The sequence below is a fragment of the Giraffa tippelskirchi genome, chromosome 6 (genome assembly GCF_054371585.1).
Source record: "Giraffa tippelskirchi isolate mGirTip1 chromosome 6, T2T-mGirTip1v1.2.pri, whole genome shotgun sequence".
In the NCBI taxonomy this organism is placed as follows: domain Eukaryota; kingdom Metazoa; phylum Chordata; class Mammalia; order Artiodactyla; family Giraffidae; genus Giraffa; species Giraffa tippelskirchi.
In genome coordinates, this window is record NC_137280.1 from 7,987,853 (window position 1) to 8,015,804 (window position 27,952).

The 27,952-nt window shown below is 38.6% G+C and overlaps 1 protein-coding gene across 1 annotated transcript in view; it reads left to right on the plus strand.

The window, feature by feature from the left end:
- SLC26A7 (solute carrier family 26 member 7) overlaps positions 1-27,952 on the plus strand; it is a 138,878-nt gene that overhangs the window by 28,549 nt on the left and 82,377 nt on the right. Inside the window, exons 4-6 of the mRNA XM_081496849.1 lie at positions 654-764; positions 10,966-11,138; positions 21,660-21,824. Coding sequence (XP_081352975.1) covers positions 654-764; positions 10,966-11,138; positions 21,660-21,824 — 449 coding nt within the window. The remainder of the gene's footprint in view (positions 1-653; positions 765-10,965; positions 11,139-21,659; positions 21,825-27,952) is intronic.

Below are 27,952 nucleotides of genomic sequence, written 5' to 3' on the forward strand. Positions count from 1 at the left end.
AGTATCTAAGGAGAATAAAAAGGAGCAGTTTTGAATTACTCTTTCCTTATTCTTTGAATACATAAAGTTGATTTTTTTTCATTCTAAGAAATTATACTTGGATATATAGGCTGAGGTCCAGTTATGAGATATGCATGGAGTCACACACTGACCCATACACAGTCTTAGGCTAGACAGTCAGTCAACCAGGCAACTTTGAATGTGTGTGTCCCTTTTGACCCAGCATCAGTCACCTTTCACGTCAGGCTTCTTATCTGTCCGTGGTATTGCTACTACTTCCGTCTATGTCACAGATGCTATCGTGTGAATAGAATGAACGTGTGAAAATGATTCTCTGAGTGTGTGTGGAGATGTTTTGCTGTGACGCCATCACTTTTACCAGGAAGACATTCTGAGCTAATGTCTTCTTGTAGACTTTTTGTAGTCAAGGTAAAATGTAGTAGGCCAAAAAAAAATGGTTCTAGAATTGAAATGTAAACATGAGCTAATGAGCGAATTTTCTGATATTTGGGACAATGTTGCTAGTCTCTCACTGAACAAGTAGAATAAATAAATTGTAGTTCCTTTCATCATTAATAAACCAATGTCCCTTCTACTTTGTCAAGGACTGTCTGTTGAGGCTAAAACATGGTCCTGTTTACCCGTATTCACAGGGTTGGCCTTCGCTGTTCTGTCATCTGTGCACCCGGTGTTTGGCTTGTATGGGTCTCTATTTCCTGCCATCATTTACGCCATATTTGGAATGGGGCGTCATGTTGCCACAGGTAATAATTTCTGTCTGTGCTTATGCTTCTCATGCTACTAATGAAAGGAACTCAGAAGTGATCATTCGTTAATGATAACATTTCCAATACAATTCTCACTTTACTGTTGAAAATATTAGGGGAGATATTATCAGCAAATAATATCAGTAAATATTAGGACAAGATATTTAACTTTTTGTGTCCAATACATACTGTGACTTATTGCTATATTCCTATGTATCCAAGGTTGTTGTTAAAGATTCTGTTCATTTTTAAGTTGTAAGAGAAGGGCAATGTTCTCAATTTACAATGAAGTGAAATGAAAATAAGCACACTGAGGAAAAGAGAAGACTGTATAAAATTCAGTCCCTCAAATGTTAAAAATTACTTTCCACACAATTACTATTTGGATGAGGACTTCCCTGGAGGCACGGTGGGTAAGAGCCCACCTGCCAGTGTAGAGGACACGGGTTCAGTCCCTGTTCTGGGAAGATTCCGCGGGCACCGCAACCCCTGCGCCTGCGCTCTAGAGCCGTGAGCCACCACTCCTGAAGTCCGCGAGCCTACAGCCGGTGCTGCACCAGAGAGAAGCCGCTGCAGTGAAAAGCCCGCGCTCCGCAATGCAGAGTAGCCCCCACTTGCCACATCTAGAGAGCGCCTGCACAAAGCAACGGAGATCCAGTGCAGCCAAAAAAAAAAAAAAAACTGGATTACAACACAATCTTTTAGGTTTCTTCCAAGCTAGATTCTGCTGCTGCTGCTGCTAAGTCGCTTCAGTCGTGTCCGATTCTGTGCGACCCCATAGATGGCAGCCCACCAGGCTCCATTGTCCCTGGGATTCTCCAGGCAAGAATACTGGAGTGGGTTGCCATTTCCTTCTGCCCTCTAATTAGTATGCCTCTTATCTTGCCTAACATTGCATTATCAAATAAAATGTTAATCACAAGTAATCTGATAATAGAGTAGGCTGGTTAAAAACAAAGACTTGCAAGTTAGATAGATCTGGGTGTGTGTCGCATTTGTTCTTTGCTATATGCATGACCTTGGGCAAAGTTTTAAAGATCTATTTGCTGCTTTCTTGATAGTAAAATGTCAAAAACAAATCATGATTGTAGTGAGCATTAGTTGAGATAATTGATGGGCAAGTGTCTAACTTGCTACATAGAAATTAATAAAAGCTGTAATCATTACAGAAAAGAAAGTGAAGTTGCTCAGTCATGTCTGACTCTTTGTGACCCCATGGACAGTAGCCTACCAGGCTCCTTCATCCATGGGATTTTCCAGGCAAGAGTACTGGAGCAGGTTGCCATTTCCTTCTCCAGGAGATCTTCCCGACCCATGGATTGAACCCGGGTCTCCTGCATTGTAGGCAGACACCTTACTGTCTGAGCCACCAGGGAAGTCCTTATACCAGACCTCAATCATTACAGAACTGATACCTTAATCTTAAATGTTAAGGTAATAATAAGCAAAGTAGTTAAAAGGAAATATCCGTAGAGGCATTTTAACCCATTTTGTGTATGCAAGATCTCAGTCTGCAAATAAGTAATACCATTTTGTGTCTATTTCTTCAGTGGTCAGTTTGCATTATAGAAGAAAACTTTATTTCCTATAAGAAAAATGTATTATTCTACAGTTTTGCCGATCGAAAGTTTGAAATTAAGCTTACAGAGCTAAAATTAAGATGTCAGTAGAGTTGCATTTCTTTCTGGAGAGTCTAGGGAACAATTCAGTTTTCTTAACTTTTTCAACTTCTAGAGGTTCAAGGTGTTTCCCTCATCTTCAAAGCCAACAGAATAGCAACTTCAAATCTCTTTCTGATTCTGATCTTTTGCTTCCATCCTCCATTTTAAAACAACCCTTGTGATTACACTGGGCACACCTGGACAATCCAGGATAATCTTATCTGAAGGTCAGTTTATTAGCAACCTTAATCCCATCTGCAATGTTAATTACCCTTTGACATGTACCATGAGGTATTTACAGGATGTGGATGCATTTGAAAAGCCATAATTCTGCCTATCACATTGATACATGCATTTCCTCTTGTAGAAATTAACCCATAAAATATTGTTTTATTTATGTAAATTCAGCTTCTTATATTAATGGACTCTGTCCTAGGATATGGGGTCAACAATTATCAGACATTTGCAGCACTGCTAGCTAAAGTACGGGCCACAGACTAGTAGGATCAGTGTTACGTGGGATCTTGCTAGAAATGCAAAATCTTGGTTGCCACACCAGATCTATACAACCAGAATCGCCATTTTCACACAGTCTCCAGTTTCTTTTAGATCCATCTGGTGCTGACTAGAAAGAGACACAACATGAGAATTTCAATTTAAGTGTTTCATTTGGGGCAAAATGAGGACTGCAGTCAGAAGACAGCACCTCAGATAGCTGTGAGAGACTGCTCCAAAGAAGTAACGGGGGATGAAGTGAAGTGAAGTGAAAGTCGCTCAGTCGTGTCTGACTCTTTTCGACCCCAAGAACAACACAGTCCATGGAATTCTCCAGACCAGAATATTGGAGTGGGTAGCCTTTCCCTTCTCCAGGGGATCTTCTTAACCCAGGGATCAAACCCAGATCTCACGCATTGCAGGCAGATTCTTTACCAGTTGAGCCGCAACAGAAGCCCAATGGAAGATGGGAGAAGGTCAATATATAAGATTTTGGTGAAGAGGAAGTTCAATGCAATCAAACACTTATCTTACAAGAGATTTTCTGCCAGTCACGAGAAGCTGAGGTCATTATGAAGGGATTTAGTGCTCTTCTAGATGTGAGGAGATGCAAGGATTGATCACATTGCCAACATCTGCTGGATCATCGAAAAAGCAAGAGAGTTCCGGAAAAACATGTACTTCTGCATTATGGACTATGCCAAAGCCTTTGACTGTATAGATCACAGCAATCTGTGAAAAATTCTTAAAGAGATGGGAATACCAGACCACTTGACCTGCCTCCTGAGAATGTGTATGCAGGTCAAGAAGCACCAATTAGCACTGGACATGGAACAACAGACTGGTTCCAAACCGGGAAAGGAGTACATCAAGGTTGTATATTGTCACCCCTGCTTATTTAACTTATATGCAGAGTACATCATGAGAAATGCTGGAGTGGGCGAAGCATAAGCTGGAATCAAGATTGCTGGGAGAAATATCAATAACCTCAGATATGCAGATGACACCACATTTATGGCAGAAAGTGAAGAAGAACTAAAGAGCCTCTTGATGAGGGAAAAGGTTGGCTTAAAACTCAACATTCAGAAAACCAAGATCATGGCATCTGGTCCCATCACTTCATGGCAAATAGATGGGGAAACAGTGGAAACAGTGGCTGACTTTATTTTTTTGGGCTCCAAAATCACTGCAGATGGTGACTGCAGCCATGAAATTAAAGGACGTTTGTGCCTTGGAAGGAAAGTTAGGACTTACCTAGACAGCATATTAAAAGCAGAGACATTACTTTGCCAACAAAGGTCCATCTAGTCAAAGCTATGATTTTCCCAGTAGTCATGTATGGATGTGAGAGTTGGACTATAAAGAAAGCTGAGCACCAAAGAATTGATGCTTTTGAACTGTGGTGTTGGAGAAGACTCTTGCAATTCCCTTGGACTGCGAGGAGATCCAACCAGTCCATCCTAAAGGAAATCAATCCTGAATATTCGTTGGAAGGACTGATGCTGAAGCTGAAACTCCAATACTTTGGCCACCTGATGTGAAGAACTGACTCATTTGAAAAGACCCTGATGCTGGGAAAGATTGAAGGCAGGAGGAGAAGGGGATGACAGAGGATGAGATGGTTGGATGGCATCACCGACTCAATGGACATGGGTTTCAGTAAGCTCTGGGAGTTGGTGATGGACAGAGAGGCCAAGTGTGCTGCAGTCCATGGGCTCTCAAAGAGTTAGATGCAACTGAGCGACTGAACTGAACTGAACTGAACTGAAGGATTGGGATCATGAAATCAGTTCCTGAAAACATCAAACTGTCTAAAGACCTGTTCCGCCAGTTTCCCTGGAGCAGAGTGCCTCACTGTCCACCCTGAACTGCTTTCAGGGCAGCTGCAGCACAGGGTTCAGTCTCTGCAGGGGCAGAGGGTGAATGCCCTTGGCAAGCACCAATTTGTCGTTGACACTATCTATCTATACATGTTTTTGTATATATATATACGTAGATTTGAGAACCTCAGATATACTATTAGATGCTTTAATTAAGAGCTTTACATATTTTATTTTGTCTTAATATAACCTTTTTAAATAGACATTGTTATTTTCATATTTAGGTTAAAAAAAAACCCTACATTTCAGAAAGGTTTCTGTGAGAGCACAGATTAAGTTGTAGGTGCATAGATTACAAATGAAAGTGAAAGTGCCTCAGTCATGTCCGACTCTTTGCGACCCCATGGACTATATCCATGGAATTTTCCAGGCAAGAATACTGGAGTGGGTAGACTTTCCCTTCTCCAGGGGATCTTCCCAACCCAGGAATCAAACTGGGGTCGCCTGCACTGAGCTATGAGGGAAGCCCAGATTACAAACGAGATGTGGCTAAATCTGAAGCCCAAGCTTTTCCTCTTTTCAACCAGCTGCTCAAGGATGCAGTTTCCTTTTGTGCTGATGTTAGGGAAAAAAGCACAATAATGATTTAGAAGTTCTTGAAGCCTATTATATTCAAATTTTCCCGCTCTCTAATTTCCTAACAATTTATTTTCATTCTTCAAAACAGTTAACTATGTCACTAGCACGAAAAAGTCGATTCTTATACAGCTGACCTTGAAGCATTTCCTCTGTTAAACAAAGGATAAATGAAAAAGGTAAAAACATTTCCCAGTAGACCATAATTACTTTACAAAGTCTAAAGTACTTAACTTGATATACCTAAGTATGAGTTTACATAAATCACTTTATTTCCTAAGGACTCATTATAGACATTTTACCGGTGGCATTGCTGTGAAACTGCCATTTATGTAACATTTTGTATTTAACAGACATTGTTAACAGCTAACAGTTAACACATATTATTAACAGGAATCTTGTAGTCTACTTGGTTAATAATATACATTTCAAAATACATATAATTTACAGACTTTACTGTAGACCCTGTGTAACACAATAAATGCTTAAGGCATTTTATTTCTGCATATGTATCAATCCTTCTCCCAAGGACAGAGTCAGCTGGACCTTCTTATTTCTCTGTTTATCCTAACAGATGTAGAATTCTTTAGAATAATATTAAAACATTAGCATTGTGTATATATTTATACTCAAGAAATATATTGATTATTTTTTTCTTTCCTATGATCTTAAATTTAGGAACCAAGTGAATCTCACCTAAATTTCCTGAAAATATTTAGTATAGAGAACATATTTTTCTTTTAAATAATTTTGTTGTACTTTAGTTTGGTATATAGAAGTGTGTGAAGCTTCCTACTTCCATTTTACTATTAAAAGACTGATGTTGCTTTCATAAAGAACAATCACTTTATCTGGGATTTCAACTCCAATTCAGGTAGTCCAAATACAATAACGAGTTAGTAAATTCAATAATAAATCATGCTTGAGGTATGTTTAAAAGCAAATAACTTAAAAGCCAGACTATAAAGGCACCAAATGTACTGTTTTTTAATCATGTGATTTTTTCTTTTCTTTTTTTTTTTTTTAGTTTATTTATCTATTTTTTTTTACTTTAAAATATTGTATTGGTTTTGCCATACATTGACATGAACCCGCCATGGGTGTATATGTGTTCCCCTTCCAGAATCCCCCTCCCACCTCCCTCCCCATCCCATCCCTCTGGGTCATCCCGGCGCACCAGCCCCAAGCACTCTGTATCATGCATAGAACCTGGACTGGTGATTCATTTCACATATGATAATTTACATGCTTCTATGCCATTCTCCCATATCATCCCACCCTTGCCCTCTCCCACAGAGTCCAAAATACCGTTCTATACATCTGTGTCTCTTTTGCTGTCTCACATACAGGATTATCTTTTATCGATTTACTAAATTCCATATATATGCATTAGTATACTGTATTGGTGTTTTTCTTTCTGGTTTACTTCACTCTGTATAATAGGCTCCAGTTTCATCCACCTCATTAGAACTGATTCGAATGTATTCTTTTTAATGGCTGAGTAATATTCCATTGTGTATATGTACCACAGCTTCCTTATCCATTTGTCTGCTGATGGACATCTAGGTTGCTTCCATGTCCTGGCTATTATAAACAGTGCTGTGATGAACATTGGGGTACACGTGTCCCTTTCAATTCTAGTTTCCTCGGTGTGGATGCCCAGCAGTGGGATTGCTGGGTCATATGGCAGGTCTATTTCCAGGTTTTTAAGGAATCTCCACACTGTTCTCCATAGTGGGTGTACTAGTTTGCATTCCCACCAGCAGTGTAAGAGGGTTCCCTTTTCTCCATACCCTCGCCAGCATTTATTGCTTGTGGACTTTTGGATAGCAGCCATTCTGACTGGTGTGAGATGGTACCTCATTGTGGTTTTGATTTACATTTCTCTAATAATGAGTGATGTTGAACATCTTTTCATGTGTTTGTTAGCCATCTGTATGTCTTCTTTGGAGAAGTGTCTGTTTAGTTCTTTGGCCCACTTTTTGATTGGGTCGTTTATTTTTCTGGAATTGAGCTAAAATATGTATATATTTTTAAAAGGATTAAATCACTGATTGCTTCTTATGGCTTCCAAGGAAAATGTCTTAGAATGAAAAGTAAAAGAACAGAAACTTGGGTATCAATCCAGTGGAAACAAAAATGTTGAAGATAACCCATAAGTGACAATTTGTAAGATCTAATTATCTTCTAAAATTAGAGAAAAATATTTTTAAAAATAATCTGTTCAGCAATTTAGAGAAAAGATTAGAGAGATCATCGGGGATAGTCTTTAGAGGAAAAGAAAGAAAGCAAATATTTATTTACCAAATGGGGTAGGACTTGTGATAGATGATTTTTACATATAAAATCTCATTTAATCTCTACCCAAATTTTATAACTAGATATTTATCATCATCTTACCAATAAGGAAGCTGAGCGAGGTTAGATAAGTTGACCAGGAATTTGAACTTAGGTCTGTCCAGTCCTGAGGCCCTGGTACCCACGATACGCTAAAGCTACTAGATGGGTTTAGTGGTGGTGGCTCACATGGTAAAGATTCTGCCTGCAATGTAGGGGACCTGGGTTTGATCCCTGGGTTTGGAAGATGCCCTGGAAAAGGGGATGGCTATCAACATTAGTATTCTTGCCTGGAGGATTCCATGGACAGAGGAGCCTGGCGGGCTACAGTCCATGGGGTCACAGAGAGCTGGGCCTGACTGAGCGATTAAGACTTTCACTTTCCCTCACTTTCAAAGTCAGAGTTACCACTGGTAGGCTTAAAGCCTAAACAGAGTGAAAAGTTGACAAAGTGAGGGAAAGAGCAGAGGAGAAGTAGGGAGGAGATCAAGACGAAGCCAGACCAATAAGAGAGAGAAGGTCAAATGTCATTCACAGCATCCTCATACGGTCACCACAGCCTCACCATCCTTGACCGTCATCAGCTGTCTCAGAAACAGCAAAGTAACAGCCTTTGAAAAGAGGCGGTGCTTCCATAACCATGTTGGCACAGTGGGTAACCCCTGTATCCTTTCTGGCAATCTCTCTCTCTAGAGTCACATCTTGGAATGTGACTCATGTGGAGGTGAGACTCACTTTTCTCCCCTCAATAAAACATTTGAGATGGCCTTTTTCTCTTATCATTCAATTCCTTCTTATCTTCTTCCAAATCCTAGGAAAGATAGGACTAAACTTAACAATTAACCCTAGATCATCTTCGTTCTCAGTTCTCTAGTTGTTTGTTCAGTGGCTTTCGTACAATCATTTTGCTCTATGTCCTAGACTTAAAGGCCAAAAGACACACTTCTTTACTCTCAGGAATATCAAACTTTGAGAAATTTTATTGTAACATATTTGAAAAAAAAGTCTTATCAAGAACAGATTCTATGGCAGATATTCTTTATTTCATATTGCCTGTCCTTGATGCCAAAATCTTGTCTCTAATCATTAGATATATTTGTTCTTTGATGGGTTCTTAATTTAATAATTTATGATGAGGACAGTGATTATGACAGTTGATAGTTATTGATGATTTATTGAGAATGACTTAGCTTCCTGAGAGAACTATATTCAGCTTTCTTCCATTTTTATGTACCATCAACTCAATGCAACAGTTAATATTGAATAATAGAGCATTTTGGTTTTAATCTCATTATGAAATATCTGTTTTAGGTGCCATATGTTGTGATATGTGGTATATATATATATGCGTGTGTGTGTGTGTGTGTGTGTGTATAATTTTTTAATTCCTAAGTCATGTCCAACTCTTCTGATGCCATGGACTGTAGCCTACCAGGCTCCTCTGTCCATGGGGTTTTTCAGGCAAGAATACTGGAATGGGCTGCCATTTCCTTCTCCAGGTGATTACATGATTTCTTTTAAGTGTCATCACAACCCCATTGGGTGAGGAATGCTTTCTATGTTTAGATAAAGAGATTGAGATGCAGTGCTGGGATTTAAGGTGAGGTTTATTTGAGGCTACCATCACCATACTATTCTGAACCACAGCACATACTACCTTATCCTGTGAAACCAAGTGATTGCTTGTGTTGGGTTTTTACTGAGACCTTGTCTCTGTTTGAATTGGCTCTCTTGCTCTATGAGGCTGCATGCCATTTGTTGAGATGTCTACACCTTATGATCTAGACTCTTTTCACAAAGTGCCACTTATGGTCTGGGACAAACTAAGGTCTTTAGGTGATGTGTTGGAATGTTTGCACAATGCTGCAATCCTAAATTGCTGCACCCTCTCTGTGGGAACTGGCATTCGCCTGCTGGTGTGGCTGCATTCTCAGACATGCTGTGCCAAGATAAGATCATCAGAACTCTTGGCAGAAAGAGAGGAACATGCTGAAAATGATCCTGCATTTCTGTGAGGCTGGGACAGTTCTTAGGAAATACCTTTGAACCATATCTTGGTATAGCAGACAGGAATGGTATATTTAACCATTTTATGGGCCACATATGTTGTTGTTTCTGTGCCCTGAATAGCAAGATTAAACCTGGCCCGGAAGGTCTGGGATGGATCTGTGTTGAATATGGGATTTGAGTCAAACAAGGAAAGACAAGGGTAGATTGTCTAAGTAGATTGGAGGAGCAAGCATTTCAGCAATGAGTCTCAGATTCAGCAAAGGGTCCCATTTTCCATATGAGCTTATTGCATATTTATCATCTCTTTCATATTCTCCTCAAACTCTAGAATATAGACATTATTACCCTCATTTTTTTTTTAAAAAAAAAAAACAGAGACATTACTTTGCCAACAAGGGTCTGTATAGTCAAAGCTATCGCTTTTCCAGTAGTCATGTATGGATGTGAGAGTTGGACTATAAAGAAGGCTGAGCACCGAAGAATAGATGCTTTTGAACTGTGGTGTTGGAGAAGACTCTTGAGATTCCGTTTGACTGCAAGGAGATCAAACCAGTCCATCCTAAAGGAAGTTAACCCTGAAGGACTGATGCTGAAGCTGAAGCTCCACTACTTTGGCCACCTGATGCAAAGAGCCAACTCATTAGAAAAAACCTTGATGATGAGAAATATTGAGGGCAGGAGGAGAAGGGGATGACAGAGGATAAGATGACTGGATAGCATCACCTACTCAATGGACATGAGTTTGAACAAGCTCTGGGAGATGGTGAAGGACAGCGAAGCCTGGAGTGCTGCGGTCCATGGGGTCGCAAAGAGTCGGACACGACTGAGTGACTGAACAAGAACAACAGCAACACCCTCATTTATGGATGAGGCAATTTAGACTCAGAGTAATGTACTTTGTGTTGCAATAGTGATAAATGGAGGAGCTGGATTCAAGTCCAGACTAGGGTCTTTACCCCTGTCCTGCATTCTCTATATAGGCCTACAGAGAGGTGGGAAAACATATGGCCTAGGAGGGAATAGCAAGTAGACGGTGTGGCTGTATGTGCAAGAAATATGTGTATATAAAGGTGAGTTTCTGTTTATTCCATAGAGTGAAGGGTGAAATAGTGGGGATGCAGAGGAGAGTGCTTCTAATAGATCTGTTTTGGTTTTACAAGATAGATTCATCTTTAACGGTGGAATACAATAATGTTTATTCAGTCTGATACTAACAGAAGATTCCCTTTCCCTTTTTAGGCACTTTTGCCTTGACATCCTTAATATCAGCTAATGCAGTGGAACGACTTGTCCCTCTGAGCAGTCAAAACCTCACCCCACACAGTAACACAAGTGTACTGGGATTATCTGACTTTGAGATGCAAAGGATCAGTGTTGCTGCAGCTGTTTCCTTTCTGGGTGGTGTGATTCAGGTAGGTATACTGAACTTGTGAGTAAAGAAAGGGAGAGAGTGGCCAAGAAAAGGAAATTGGTGCTTTATTAAACTTTTCTTCTCAATTGAATTTTTCTTCCAGTTTATTGAGATAATTGGCCACAACACTGTATAAACTTAAGGTGTACAGCATAATTATCTGATATACATTCATCATGAAATTTAAGTTAATGAACATCCATCTCCCTGGTGGTTCAGCTGGTAAAGAATTCACCTACAATGCGGGAGACCTGGGTTCAATCCCTGGGTTGGGAAGATCCCCTGGAGAAGGGAAAGGCTGCCCACTCCAGTATTGTGGCCTGGAGAATTCCATGGATTGTATAGTCCATCGGGTTGCAAAAAGTTTGACACGACTGAATAACTTTCACTTTCATTTACAGCAGTGAGGTGTTGATTTCAAGACAAGGTGGAACCATTTAAAATGCCCGTATCGGTTAGTATTTTTGCTGGGGAAACAAACACTCAATAAAAATTATGGCACTTTAAAAGCCAAAACAATTTTTCTCTTTTCTCTGTAGCTTTTATTATCCTCTATAATGGGCACTTTGCCTTCTTTCCTTTTTCCAAGAATTTAAAGGGGTCTGGGATTACCTTTGGAAAATTTCCCAAGCTTTACTTTTCTGAAGCAACCACTGGACAAGATTTCTGCCCCAGAGTTCATGGGGATATACAGCTCCTTTCACAGTTACACAAGCATGGGGTGACATAGCTGGGGGTATTTAGTGACAAAGCCTTTTATTAATGTACTGGTACATTCTGGAAACACATAGTCTTATGTCTTAAAGGATGATAAGAACAACTGCAGACCCAAATAAGAGATTCTCCACTTACTTTTGATTTTGTACTAGACATTTTTTTGCATCTTTTAAACAAAGGGATCATGAGTATAGAAAGGATTTAAGATGTTAACTAGTTTAACCTGCCTATTCAACAGATCATTCTTAACTCTTTCCAGAAAAATCAGTTTTATTCTATTGTAATGCTGGGGGAGGACAACCTAAAGTTCCTTTTAACAATGTTTCACTGTTTCACAACCATTACAGGCAGGAAGCCATTACTATTTAAATCTTTCTGGCTGTGCTTGCACCTAGTAAAGCAAAGAAGCAATTCACTTAATAAAATTAGAATTAAAATCCTTAAAATTATAAATTGAAAATTCCTCACATTAAAAATAGTAATTATATTTATTACCCTACTATGTGCGAAGCTCTGTTTTAAGCTTACTGCATGTATTCATATATTCGACCTCTGTCAGTATCTTATGAAATAAATATTCTTCTTCCCTTTAGACTGATGAAGATACTGAAAAGTAAAGCAACTTATTTAGAATCTCATAATTAGGAATTGGCAGGGTAGGAGTTGAATTAAAAAGTACAGTCTCTTAAGTGCTCTGCTGCACAGCTTTTTAACCTAATACAGTGAAAGGAAGCAAGTAAACTCAGCTCACCTTTTCAAGCCCGACACCATGCTGGTGTCTCCCACACTTTATCTCCTTAACAACAGCAGCAGCCGTGTTTTAGGCATGATTCATCTGGTGGGGCAATGTCCTTGGTTATGTAACTGTGTGTCCGCCATTCTTGAGACCTTCAGGGTCTTTCTCATACCACTTATATGACACCACTTGTATTTCTTTCAAGGCTCAGCTTAAATATAATCATCTCAGAGAAATATTCATTGATATCTCTGGACTTCCTCTAAAAGACTTTGGTCCTGACTTACATGTTAGGACTTCTCAATCTACCAGAAAATATTTTCTGGGTATTTGCCTCTCTATCTGGACTTAATCTCTATAGAACTGTTGAACTCTATAGTTCTAAGAGCTGGTACAGACTAAACGTGAGTTGAATCACTTGAATAAGAATAAAGTCAACTAAATGTTAGTAGCATTACCATGTCAAATAAGCAAAATTAAATTGAGATTTTATTTTTATATCTTCTAATTTATCATTTTCTCTCTCCACCCCCCACCAGAAGATAAGGAATGGGTATATATCTGTTTAAATTGTAACACAATTCTTAATGAAAAAGGAGTAAAAAAAAAAATGTATTATAATTTTTTAGTTTGGTCATCGATTTTGTCAGATCCACCTAGCTAAAAGGTGAAGACTTAGTCAATGAAATCTCCCACCTCTTCTCACAACTATCCTCCAGCCAACGCCTGAAGAAAAATAAAAATACAACCACTCCTACAACTCCCCCACTCCTCCGTGTCTTTTAATAATATCATGCTCCAATCATCCCATTTTAAAACTTAGCTGTTTTCTTTAGCTCGGGCAGAGTTCCTTTCCTGTAGCGTGCGTGCATAGTCACTAAGTTGTGTCCGACTCTTTGTGGACTGTGGCCTGCCAGGTTCCTCTGTCCGTGGGATTTTTCAGGCAAGAATACTGGAATGGGGTGCCACTTCCTGCTCCAGCTACTATTCCCGATCCAGGGATCGACCCCACATCTCCTGTGTTGCAGGCAGATTCTTTAACCGCTGAGCCATCGGGGAAGCCCAGTGGAAGGGCAGAATGGAAGGCAGAGGAGTCAAATTGTGTCCATCCCTCGCAGTACTGATGCTTGCTGCCTCTTGCATTAGAGGCTATTTTCTTTTCTACAAAAGTCTGAGAACTGAAAAGATTATGGTGCTGCCTTCAACCATGCAATTCCAAATAAAAATAATTCTTAAGCAGTGAGTTTCTAATATATTCTGAAATAAAAAACAAAATATGAATTGTGTTGGTTTCCTAAGCATACGATAAGTTTACCTACTGAATGATCCACTATTTGTCTCAGATCTGTTATCCATTCCTGCTATGTCCAATGTAGGTGTTTTTGTCTCCTTTACTCTTGCTGCTCCTCTCAGGAGGAGAAGGGGGTGACGGAGGATGAGATGATTGGATGGCATCATCAACTCAGTGGACATGAATTTGATTAAACTCCGGGAGGTAGTGAAGGACAGAGAAGCCTGGCGTGCTGCAGTCCATGGGGTCACAAAGAATCAGAGATGACTGAGTGACTGAACAACAACAGCAACTGCTCTTGTACTAACCTTTTAAACAGCCAATTGTTTCACATAGTGTCATCAGACTGATGCCACCAAAGCAAAACTTGATTTTTGAGCCAGCGTGCGACATTGCTGTCATTGTTCAGTCCTTCCAATGGGTATTCAGGGATGATTTCCCTTAGGAAAGTGTGCAGCATACTTGTTTGCAAAACTAGGTGTTTAATAAATGTATGGAAGAGTGATGTCACTCACACTTGGAAAACTCTTATTTTCACTACATTTTGCTGTTATTGTTCAGTCACTCAGTCATGTCCAACTCTTTGCAACTCCATGGACTGCAGCATGCCAGGCTTCTCTGTCCTTCATTACCTATCAGAGTTTGCTCAAACACATGTCCGTTGAGTCAGTGATGCCATCCAACCATCTCATCCTCTGTTGCCCCCTTCTTCTCCTGCCTTCAGTCTTTCCCAGCATCAGGCAAAACATCACTGCTTCTAAAGTGCTTTATACTGTGACTTCAAAACGGCTGCTTTAATGTTATTATTACCTTTTGGCTAGTTGTACTTCTAAACTAACAATGCTGTGGCTTCTGTACATAGTCTACGCTATCCTGCTTTATACACATATTCTTCCCTCTTTCTGGAATGCTTTCTAATAGCCTCTGTCTTCTTGGATTCCTTAAGGGTCAAGATATAATTATATTCCTGTCTAGCAGTATTGCATTCTCCTTCTGAAACACTAGGGGCACATTTTCTATTCCTTTCTTTTATGTGTGTGCAGGTTTGTCTTGGTGTGGTTGTCTGCACACATCATGTCTCTGAAACCCCGCTGCCTAGAGCTTCTCCTAGAGTCCCTCTTTCGCCCTGTCCCTATGTATGCGGAACTCGGGAACTCGTATTGAACAGCACATGCATGTTGGACAAATACAGACTTACCTGAGGTTTCTGTGAGAGCAGCAGAGGAGGTTTTCTTCTCTTTTTAGTTTTAGTTTTTGTTTTTTTTTTTAACAAAGTTCTTGATTTAGAATTTTTTTAAGTAAAGTTGCAAAGATAGTACACAGTTGCCACGTATCCTACCCACCCACGGTTTCCCCTATTATTGATATCTACCTTAGTCACAACTAATGTATCAGATTATATACACTACTTTTAAATAAAGTTCATACAGTGTAATCGGATTTCCTTAGATTTTACCCATCTGGTATACCACTTTACATTTAGTTGCCTTGTCTCCTGGCAGGGTCCTCTTAACTGTTAAAATGTCTGAGACTTTTCTTGTTTGTGATGATCTTGAGAGTTTTGAGGACTATTGGTCAATAGTCTCTAGAATGTCCCTTAAGCGGGACAATTTGTCTGATGTTTTTCTCATGATAAAACTGGGGTTGTGGGTTTTGGAGAGGAAGGTGAGAGAGAGAGTGATATTCTCATCACATCTTATCAAGAGTACAGACTCGCAACTGACTCACCACTCTTAATGCTAACCTGGATCACCAGGCTGGACTAGTGTTCGTTAGTCAGGTTTCTCCAAAATACTCTGCTTTTCACTTTTCCAAACTGCAGTATTTCAAAGAAGTCAATATGCACAGCCCACTCTTTAAGATATGGGAGTTATGTTAAAGAAAAGTTAAGATAAAGAGTGGGGAGTATCTACATAAATTACTGGAATTCTTCTGAACAGGAGTTTTCCAACTCTCTCATTTTAAAATGTAATCAATCATTTATATCAGTATGGACTCAGGGTTGTTTATTTTATCCTTTGGGTTATAATTCAATAGTGCTTCATTTATGTTGTTCTTCAGACTGTGCTAGCTTTGAGCGTCAGGAGCTTTTTTCAGTTGCTTTTATGTCCCTCCTTGATATGCTCTCATTTATTTATTTGTTTGTTAGTTTTTTTTGGAGCTCTTTTTTACTTTCTGGCACGACAAGATGATCCAGGCTCATAGTATACATTTCCTGCCCCAGTCATGGAGTCAGTCACTTTTCTAAGGAGACCTGATTTCTCTCACTGGAGAATTGCTGTTAGAAATCAAGATTGATGTGCTAGGTGCGCTCTTTGCCACAGAGGCGTTGTTACTTCTAAGCTATTTCTGCTGACACAAGCAATATATATTTGTGTATCAACCAATAGGCTTCCCCTGTGGCTCAGATGGCAAAGAATCTACCTGTAATGCAGGAGACTTGGATTCAATCCCTGGGTCATGAAGATCCCCTGGAGAAGGGAATGCCTTCCCACTTCTGTATTCTTGCCTGGAGAATTCCATGGACAGAGGAGCCTGGGGGGCTACAGTCCATAGGGTCACAAAGAGTCAGACATGACTGAGTGACTAACACTTTCACTCCATATCAACCTATGTATGTAAACATATCTCTCTAATTTCTAAATATATCCATCTTTATCTGTGTTAAACAAAGCATAATTTCCTACTGATGTCTGCAACTCTTATCTCTTCCATACTGATCATTCTAACCTTCTCCGCTTGCTTGCTATAGATTTCTTCAATAGTGAGAAATCTGGCTCCCACCATCTACTATCCATTTACTTCATTTTTCAGTCCCAGTGTATACTTATAGTGGTTTCAGAATTATTAAATTCTACACCCATGGGAATTAACTTTATCTACTCAAGGACAGTATCTTTATTACCTTTGGTTTTACATACTTCGGGCTTCCGTGGTGGCTTAGCTGGTGAAGAAGCCGCCTGCAATGTGGGAGACCTGGGTTTGATCCCTGGGTTGAGAATATCCCCTGGAGAAGGGAACAGCTACCCACTTCAGTATTCTGGCCTGGAGAATTCCATGGACTGTATAGTCCATGGGGTCACTAAGAGTCGAACACGACTGAGCAAATTTCACTTCCCTTTACGTACTTCATTCATTTTCACAGTTATTCATGTGAGCACATTTTTTTGCATCCCTTTCAGTGAGGTTTTTTCATACCTTTAACTAATCTGAAAAGTCTATACATTGTATGAGTCCATCTAAATGCTACTTAGAAAAGGCAAACATAAAAAGATAGTAAATGCAGCTTTGGTTGTCAGATTCTTTGTCACATTCTGCAACCCACCCTGGGACCTGCCAACCTCCAAATAATTTTCTAAAAACTTCATACACATCAAAGTTCATGGGTTTTGATAAATGCTTACTATCATATATCTACCATTTCAGTATTGTACAGAGTAGTTTCACCATTCTAAAAAATTCCCTGTGTTTCACCTATGACATTCTCCAAGTCCCTGGAAACTATTGATCTGCTTACTCTCTTTAGTTTTGCCTTTTCTAGAATGTTGTATAATGGAATCATGCAATATGTAGCTTTTCTAGACCATCTTCATTCACTTACAGTATTCATTTAAGATGCATTATTCATTCAAGTCATTGCATGACTTGATAGGCCATTTCTTTTTATTACTGAATAGTATGGAGGAGGGCTTTATCTTCTGAATTCCACAGCACAGAACTTCACAGAACACAACTTCATAGGTATCCTTTTGACATTTTTTCTCTAGTTCTCTGGTCACACAGAGTTTTTTTCCTGCCATATCCCTGTGGAGCACTCAGTTGTTCTCCTATGGTTGTTTAGTTGCTGAGTCATGTCGAACTCTTTTGCGGGCTCATGAACTGTCGCCCTCTAGTTTCCTTCTGTCTGTGGGATTTCCCAGGCTAGAATACTGGAGTGGGTTGCCATTTCCTTCTCCAGGGGATCTTCCCAACCCAGGGATTAAACCCAGGTCTCCTGCAATGGATTCAGAAAGGTTCTTTACCACTGAACCACCGGGAAAGCCAACTGATCTATTATCAGGAGCAATTTAGCTCTCTTCCCCAAGTCTGCATGCAATGCTCAGTAGAGAACAAAGGGCTTTTCGAGTTTTAGCTCCCACTCAACTTCTTAGTCTTTACCTTCCTAGTGACAGCTACATTGCAGTTCTTTACACCACTCCTAACATCAACACTTTGTCTCACTTTATAAAGTCTTTCAAAGTATGAACTGTATCTTTAGCTCTGTGTTCTGCAACAATACTGTGCCTTGCCCCTAATAGGTATTTGATAAACATGCATTGAACAAACAAATAAATGATTTGGTATAATATAATTATACAGACTGCAAACTGATAAAACCTGAAATGCATGCAGTATTCCATCCACTTGGTCAGTGTAGTTGTTTGCTATGCACTCTTTTCTTTTTTCACTACTTGAAGGCCTCTTGCAAAAAATGGCTTGAGATCTGAGATACATTCAATTTATATAGAACACATGGTGTTTATAAGAGCATTACCAAATAGTATCATGCTAGCGAACCTTGATAATGTATGTCAGAGGTTTTCAGCATTAGCCCAGAATATCAACATTACTACAAACAGCTGAAATATATTGTATGAAATTAATTTTCTCATAAACTGTTGCATGGGCAAATTTTGGGAGTTGGCTAGCCAGATTATAATTATTATCATCCCCATTGTTAGTAAGAGGAGTTGATGTGGCTGTTGATTGTCATTAACCTAACGTTTTTTGACAGTGGCATAAAATTTAAGTATTAGGCCTCCAAGCAAAATATTCTAGAAGGATCCTCATTTTCCGTACTTAAGTTCCAGGATAATCTTGGAAACTACAATTCCATCTGTGGATACCTCTTACAAAGTCTGTGTGTTATAGGTACTTGCTGCCTTCAGCTTGTGTCCCTCAGCCTCTGTATACTAGAGCCCTAATTTTGATGTGAATAAACTGTTGCAATGTGGGTGGTGAGGAAAGAGATGTTCTTAAATTTCTCCTTCTTTTTGTCTTCCTGTGCCTCTTTTTTCTTCTTAAAATGTCTGCCCTGTCTTGGGTTATGGAGAATGTTGTCATCCAGAAGAAAGTAATTTCTCTTTAGTTAAATCTCACATGTTTGCAATCATCCTCCACATACACAATGTTTTGTATCAGAAAGGAGGTCTTAAGGGGCTTGGTGAACTTTTAAGAGTCAAGAATTCTCCATTTTAGGAATTTATCTGTTACTAGGAAGGTTTTTTCTAAAGCATAAAAATGTGTACAAGAAGAGTATTACAAAAATATGTGGTGTCTTTGGATAAGTTTTACAGGAGATTACTCCAACCTTTTTGGTTTATACTATAAGGTAGGTACATATATTTTCAAGATTTGAAATGGCTGAGCTCTTTATGTTTTTAACTTTTCCTGTATCTTTCTATTTGTAGCAATCTGTTTGTGGAAATGACAAAGAAGTTTTTACTAGAAGATAGTGGTTAGCTGGAAGTGGTTGGTGTATCACTTCAGGTTAGACGACCTTTGTTTCTCAGTCCTGAGAAAATACTAACCCCTCTTAGTAGGTGCTGGGTAGGAAACAAACAAAAACCAGAATGTAAAATGGTGATGATATATACACGTCCTCTCAAAGGAGTTTGCTTCTCAAAACAAATAAAATAAGGTTTCTTCGCATACAGATAAGAACTTTCTGACATTCCACATATGTGTAAAGTTCCATGCAGGCAAGCAGGTTTCCGATTTCAAAGATTCGGATTGCTTGTATGCTGCATTTCAGTGAGATGAAAACTCAACTCTCTGGTGTTCATTTTACCTCAATAATATTCTAGTTTCATCCTCATGGCCTGTAAGAATTAGTGTCATAATTTGGAGCTAACTAATAGAAAGATACTTGGAAAAAATTGGTTCCATATTTTTCTTAACTAATTGTGTTTTTAGGATGAAAATCAAAATCAAAAGACTGCGAATCAGTGTGTCCCACTTGTACCTGCACCATTGATTGATTGGATGTTTCCCTTGGGACGTTTCTATTTGACAGACCGACACAATTTCTGAAAAAAAAATGTTGGTAATAGAAGCTGCTGTTCTGGTTTCATTTTTTGGTGAAAGAATTGCCTGATTTCTATGTTGGCAACCTGTATTGTTTTCTTTATTACATATTGAATAAAAGGGGGTTGCGAAAATGCAAGCAATTCAAATACATTTCTTTCTGCAAGGATAAACTCTTTCATGCTCTCTAGAGTTGGAAAGTACAGTGTGGCTTTTTTACATTTTCAAATCTAGTGGCTAGTTTTCCATGCTATGTAAATATATATGGCACCTTATGACATTCCAGGTACAACACACATGTTGCATATTTTATGGGTTTCAAAACTCTTTCATATGTTATTTCACAATCTCAACAATTCTGAAAAATCAATACAGCAGACATCATTCTCATTTTTTATAGATGATGAGGTGAGGCTTGGAAAATTTTAACAGATATTCTATAGGCAGAAAACTAAGATATGGTAAAGTCAGAGTCAGAACTCAAGTTTTCAGATTTGAGCCCAGAAAGAGCTCCATCCTAAATACAAGTTTAGAGTATTATTATTTTTGGTCAAGGGGCATTGTGGTGTGAAGGAAATGATATATTTTGCAGTGTATGCTCTGGGAGTATTTAGCACTTTATACTTCTCATTTTTATTACTATGTCATCTTGATAGAAGGAAATTTCATTGCTATTCTTTCCCTTGATTTCTTTAATACTTAATCTTATTTCCAACAAGAATTTTAAGACCTGACCTAAATATTATAATTAACACATCAAGAAGATATATAAGCATAACCCACTTTGTGTTCCCTTTTTCAGTGTGAATACTCGTGAATATAATTTAATGTTACTTTCAAAACAGCAAATTTCTATGACAGTTTACATGGATATGGTGGATATAGTCAGAGAGTGGGCCGTCTCCTCAGAGTTCTTTCTCTTCACTGATCATTGCAGTGTTAACAGTGAGAAGAGAGATTTGATTTTTGCTGTCATCTTTTGTGCAGTAGAACTCAATGCACAGCTTCTGCTCAGATGAGATGATTTTGTCTGGTCATGAAACAGTTTTGCAATGGAGCATAATGTTACAAGCTGAAAGGAAAAGTTTATCGAAAATGACTTTTCTATTGATTCCTGGGTTTCCTAAGGCATATTCCTTAAACCTATCTCTGTCTTTTCCTCTTCTCCATAAACACTGATGTCTTCTTATTAATATTGGCCCTTTACAGCTACTTGACAGAGTATCTCGTCAAAACAGTATGTTTCCATTTCTTAGAACCTGGCAGAAGCTCAAGAAATGGACTTTTCTCCTCAATGCTTTTGAAATTTTAAGCCTATTGGGTATAAAGGCATGAATTATGTCCTTTGGACTTTAAAAAAAATTATAGATATGATAATGCATTTTATTTCCCCCCCCAGACTCCCATATATTAACTGATTTGAACATATTTCCTTTCTTGTAACATGCATTATTAGGAAAAGAGAAAAAAAATCAATGTTCAAAAAATAACTGTGTTAACATTAATTGAAAGACTTGTAATTGTACCCCAAAACATTTGGAAAGTCTTGGAACCTCCTAATGTTCTAAAGAAAACTCAATCTGTTGAATGAATGAAATTTAACGAGCACATTTCACATCATTTCTCTGTGTCTGTGTGTTGAAAATGAACATGTGTCGGATATGAAGCCCTCTAGGAAGCCTGGGAAGTTTCACCTGTCTTTGTCCTCTTAGGTGGCCATGTTTGTGCTCCAGCTGGGCAGTGCCACGTTCCTGATTACAGAGCCTGTGGTCAGTGCAATGACAACTGGGGCTGCCACCCATGTCGTGACTTCACAAGCCAAATATCTCCTGGGAATGAAAATGCCATATATATCTGGACCACTTGGATTCTTTTATGTGAGTTTTCCCCTGTATCTTTGTTCATATATGTATTTGGGGCATGTGTGTTTCACATAGTAAAATTTGGTTAATTACGATGCTGAAATTTTTTCAATTTTAAAGCAACTTGGGTTTAAATAAAATCTATTAGGAGATTTAAATATGACTGAGGGTATGAAGCTAGTTTGAGTGAAAGCTACTAATTAGGGAGCAATTCTTTGTAACACATAATTAAACATAGTACAATTTGGGAACATGGTAGAAAAAATATAGCTTGAATTTTTTTGTTGCTAACTGCTAATGGAAGCCATGTATCAGGCTTGTGACCCAGTGTAACAACAGTACACCCTACCACACTCTTTCAGTATAGTTAACCCAGGAATAGATCATATCTGTTCAGTTCAGTCGCTCAGTCCTGTCCAACACTTTGCGACCCCATGGACTGCAGCACGCCAGGCTTCCCTGTCCATCACCAACTCCCGGAGCTTGCTCAAACTCATGTCCATCAAGTCAGTGATGCCATCTAGCCATCTCATACCCTGGGGTCCCTTTCTCCTCCTACTTGCAGTCTTTCAGCGCTTCAGGAAGTGTTCAGCTTTCTTTATAGTCCAACTCTCACATCCATACATGACCACTGGAAAAACCATAGCTTTGAGTAGATGGACCTTTGTTGTCAAAGTAACGTCTCTGCTTTTTAATATGCTGTCTAGGTTGGTCATAGCTTTTCTTCCAAGGTCAGCATCTTTTAATTTCATGGCTGCAGTCACCATGTGCAGTGATTTGGGAGTTCAGAAAAATAAAGTCTGTCACTGTTTCCACTGTTTCCCCATCTATTTGCTATGAAGTGATGGGAACGGATGCCATGATCTTAGTTTTCTGAATGTTGAGCTTTGGTGTAGTTAGGCTGAAAAAGAATCTGATGGTGATAATGTAAACATTAACTTGCCATAGATCATTTAGATGGGATGTGAAAGAGGAGAGGTGACTGAACTCAGCACGGAGGTATAGAGCAGAGGACAAAATAGAGACCTTGATCATCACATAAGGGAACCTAGAAGAGAGTCATTTCACACGGGTTTGGAGTTTTCCTGCTTCTAAGTTCTCACAACTGTTACATCGTTTATTAAAATTACTCAGGCTGATGAAGGATAAAGAATCCACTAGTGATATTCCTTGGAACATAGATTAATATCTAGAATATTTGAGACTCTTATACAATGAGCCAGTCACCATTCCTTAGTCTTAGCTGGAACACTCAGATTTCCTGAAAGAATTCAGACTTGGCCAATCAAAATGCGCATCGATTACTTCTAGGAAGAGCAGTGCTTTTGGTCAGTTTTGAGCCTTCTGTGGTTATTCTGTTCTTAGGTCACTGTGTATTGGGTGTCTTCCACCTGCCACTACAATGGCATCTATAGTGTTTTCTTCCTGGTGGCTGCCTGATTATGTTCTACTGTGTGTGCGAGCTTAGCCACTCAGTCGTGTCTGACTCTTTGCGACCCCATGGACTGCAGCCCACCAGGCTCCTCTGTCCACGGGATTCTCCAGGCAAGGGTGCTGGAGTGGGTTGCCGTGCCCTCCTCCAGGGGATCTTCCTGACCCAGGGATCGGATCTGTGTCTCTTAGGTCTCCTGCATTGGCAGGCAGATCCTTTACCACTAGCACCACCTGGGAAGCCCCTATGTTCTAATAAGAGAATCTAATTCTCTAGTTTGAAAAGCGACAGTCTCTGTCTCTTTGGTAGTTGTTCTTTTTCCCACGGAACATCCCTAAGGAGTGATCTGAATCATGTATGTTAGTGTTATGTGCTCAGTTCTGCCCTCTCAGGTTATCGGACAAGCTTCCAATCATCCTTTGTTTTGAATTGTAGTTGAGTTACAGTGTTTCAGGTGGGATACTTTTCAGACTCTTCTCCATCGAGGTTATACAAGGTATTGAATATAATTCCCTGTGCTGTACAGTTGGGCTTCCCAGGTGGCTCAGCAGTCAAGAACCTGCCTGCCAGTGCAGGAGACACCTGAGACGGGAGTTTGATCCCTGGGTTGGGAAGGTCCCCTGGAGAAGGAAATGGCAACCCTCTCCAGTATGGTTCCCCGGGAAGTCCCAAGGACAGAGGAGCCTGGCAGGCCAGTCAATGGGGTTGCAAAGGGATGGACACAACTGAGCGACTGAGCATACCATACAGTAGGTCCTTGTGTTTGTATATTTTATTTATAGCAGTTCATGTCTGTTAATTCCCAATTCCTAATTTATCCCTCACCCTTACCCTCTTCCGGTTTTGGAAGCCGCAAGTCTGTTTTCTATGTCAGTGAGTCTGTTTCTGTTTTGAAATAAGCTCATTTGTATTATTGTTATACTTGTAGATTCCACATGTGAGTGATATCATATGATATTTGTCTTCCTTTACGTCTTGAGTGGTAGACGTAGCCCGATATGTCACGCTTTGCTACATCGGAAGTGAAGAGCACATGCCCCCAACTCCCGTTAGGCTCAGGTGTTTAGGCAACCCTTTCTCTTCTGGCTGAAAACTGTTAACCAGCTTCCTCATGTGAGGGATTCTCCCAGAAGTGTTAAATCCTATGAAGGTTTTCCACTGGTCCTTTGAGTACCTCTCCCAGCATTTCTGGGGTCTGCATATTCAAAGGGAGGTTCTGGAATACTGTCATGACCTTATTTCCTTAAAAAAGTGAATAGAATCAGGTCTAAATCATCTTTTTATTTATTCTAATTCCCTTCACATATAATATTTTATTTTCCCTTTGTTCTTCAAATTTTACCTTTAAATTCATATACTTCTGATAAAACTTTCTTTTAATGTTATAGCTGTTTCATAATGAATTTGAAACATTCCTCTTCAGTTATATGTTGGGTAAAACTTGGTTTTTTCTCTAAGTGAACTTTTAGCTCTGAGGATTTTATTAGAGCCCACGCAATCAGGTAGACATTAATTGATCTTTTTTCCCCTAGAAAGAGGCAATAGAACTAGAACTTTAGAATCAGAGAAGCCCTGAGTCAGATCATGGCTCTACTCTTGACTAAATGACCTTGTAACTTTGACTTCCAGTTGTCTACTCTATAAGTTGATGATAATAACACCAATTGGGATTCATTCCCAAAATAAAGTGCCTGGAACTTGGCAGGTATACATTTAATGGAAGTGATTATCTTTGTGCTAGTAATGAACAATTAGATATAACAAATTAGAGAGTTTTAAAAACTGCTATGTAAATAATAGATACTAATCCTTTTCCTTCTAGAAGACTGTTAATCAGATAAACAAGTCTAAACAATATAACAAAATTATATATCTTTTTGCAGCTTACAAATAAAGATGATTCCAAAATTTATAAAACTTATAAAAAAACCCTGCTGTTAATGAAGGCTAGTCATCCGGAGTAAAGGAATGCTATGTTTTTTAGTTTATTTTTATTTTAAAATGTCTCCATCTATTCAGCTCAATTCCCCCAAGCAGTTATAAATCCCTTTAATAAATTATAAACAATTCTGCAGTATATTTGAAAATAATCAGAAGCAGTATTATTGTTAAGAGTCACTTCTGTCTTGGGACACTGGCTCACGAGTTAAATCATTTTATTCCTGTGTTCTCAAAAATGTTCTTCTCTATTTTGTTATATTTGTAATTTTACTTTTTAGACCCCTAATATACATGGTATAATATATAATATAGTATTTGTCTTTTTTTGTCTGACTTGTGTCACTTAGCATAATACCCTCCAAATCCATCCATGTTGTTGCAAATAGCAAAATTTCATTCTTTTTTATGGCTGAATAGTATCCATATCTTGGCTATTGCAAACAGTGTTGCTATGAATATTCTGGTACATGTATCTTTTGGAATTAGCATTTTCATTTTTGAGGGATTAACCCCGAGGAGTGACCGAGGAGTGAACTTGCTGGATCATATGGTAGTTCTGTTTTTAGTCTTTTGAGAAGGCATCATACTATGTTCCATAGGAGCTGCACCAATTTACATTTCCACTAACAGTGTACTAGGGTTCCCTTTTGAGAGATTAAAAAATGAAACTTTGAAGTTTTATACTTATTAGAAGGCAAAATCTAGAGAAAAAGTCTCACTATGTGACTTTTTGAAGCCTAAACACATCTGGAAAAGGAAATAAGAGAGAAAGAAAATAGGTCAAAACCAAATAAAATTTTTTATCAAATTAAAAATTTCTGATTGATAGTTGGTCCCACAAGAGGGAAAAGTTTAATGATTCTTTTCAATTAAAATTGATTTTTATATTAAGAAATAATGTATCTTTTTATTAGAAGGTTGTTTTCCCCAAAAGGCACAATAAAAGTTACAAAATTTCTTAGCTCATATTAACACTTGTGAATCTCTTTGAAGTGGTACCAAATGTCTCCGTTTGTAGCAGCCTATGATAAATTTGGCAAAGCTGTTTTCATTGGCATGACTTTATATGAGTATCCTTCAATAAAATTATGTACAGTTCTGTTCATTAAACCCAAAGCACAAGCCAAGCTTGGCAATATATTCAACTAACTTTTTGGGAAATTTGTATTTCTTTTCTTAAAATTCAGGTTTTCAGAACCAGAAAGCAATTTCATTCCCATTCCCATCCCTGAAATGCAAGCAAAGCATTTTTCTAGTTTGGATATCCCTGAAGGCTATGAAGCAGGAACCAAGAATGTTAAAAAAATGGGATAAAAACATCGAAAGGAAATCAGAACCAATGAAATATTTTCTTTTATAGAAAATGAGATCACAATCAAATATGTACAAACAAGAGTTATATGTGGAGAACAAATCTACTTTGAAGACACAGGCCCCCTGAGATTTCTGAATCAAGAACACACTTTGGTGGTTTATGGAAACCCACATTTTCTCCACAGTTATTGTGATATTTCTATTGTGGCTTGTGAGGATGTTTAGTACACCCTGAAAAATAGACAGAATACATTGAAGAGGAGAGAAAAGGAATATTCCTCTGCAGCTTGAATCAGTCAGTGACACAGAGGATAGAAAATGTTGCAGGTTTAATTTGGATATGAGACAATTACATGGAAATTAGTAACAAAGATTACCTTAAAATTCTAAATCTTATAAGGCAGCTATTTTAGCAACTCAATTATCTTGGACTAAGCTCTCCATCCTGCACAATTCACTGAAAAAATACATCGCCATAAAATGTAGTTGTTTAACTGATTCAAATTAAACTTAGTTTTCTAAACAAAGGATGGCTGGATGCTCCTTGGACCTTGGCATGCTTGGCTGTGAGTTTGGGACAAGTGAGTTTTGTGCTCCTATGCTGTCTCTAGTTGTTTAACATACCATATTTCCTCTCCATCATATTTTGTTTGGAGACTTACTGTATCCTTTACAGCAATAGTTTCTTGGGATAAATTCCCAATGTGAGATGCAGTTATTGATCAGAAATTTGCATATATAAAATGATGTAAAGAATAATAGAATGTTGTAATTTTTTCTTCCTTTTGGAGTGTGTTTGTATTCATGAAAACACAGACTGGGGTTGAGCTTTAAACTTAATATCAGTCTTATTTTCCTATTAGTGCGTGCTACTTTGGGAAGTGGAGGGATTAGGGGAGCTTGATTTTAACAACTATTCTAAGTTATTTAATGATATAATGATATGTAGGCGAAGTTTATAGGTGACATTACATTCTTAAGAAGAAAGAGAACTTGTACCAACATCAATTTTAGAATTATCTTAGATGTCTTTAATGGTCCCTGAGTAGGAATCTAGATCTGTTTAGATGTGGATTTAAAGCATAATCAAGTTAAAAGCAAGTTGGAACAGAGAAAGGGTATTCCTGGGAAACTGTGGCTCATGTTTAAAGACTCCAAGGATGTGAAAGCTACTTTAAAAAACAAAAGCCAAGGCTGGCAGCAGACTTCAGTCTCTTCACCTGCAAAGTGGGAGAATCAGACTAAATATGAGGGTTCAAAACCAGAAATATTCGACAGAATAATCCACACATGGATGGGAAGAGATTAGTATGCATCCTTGATTCAAGAATTGCTATAATAGATTTATTCAACAGATGTTGATTGACTACTTCATATGCGATGAGAATGCAGTTGAGAAATGACGTCCCTTTCCCATGGAGTTTTATTGAAATGCTGAGGGGGAGGATGTGAAATA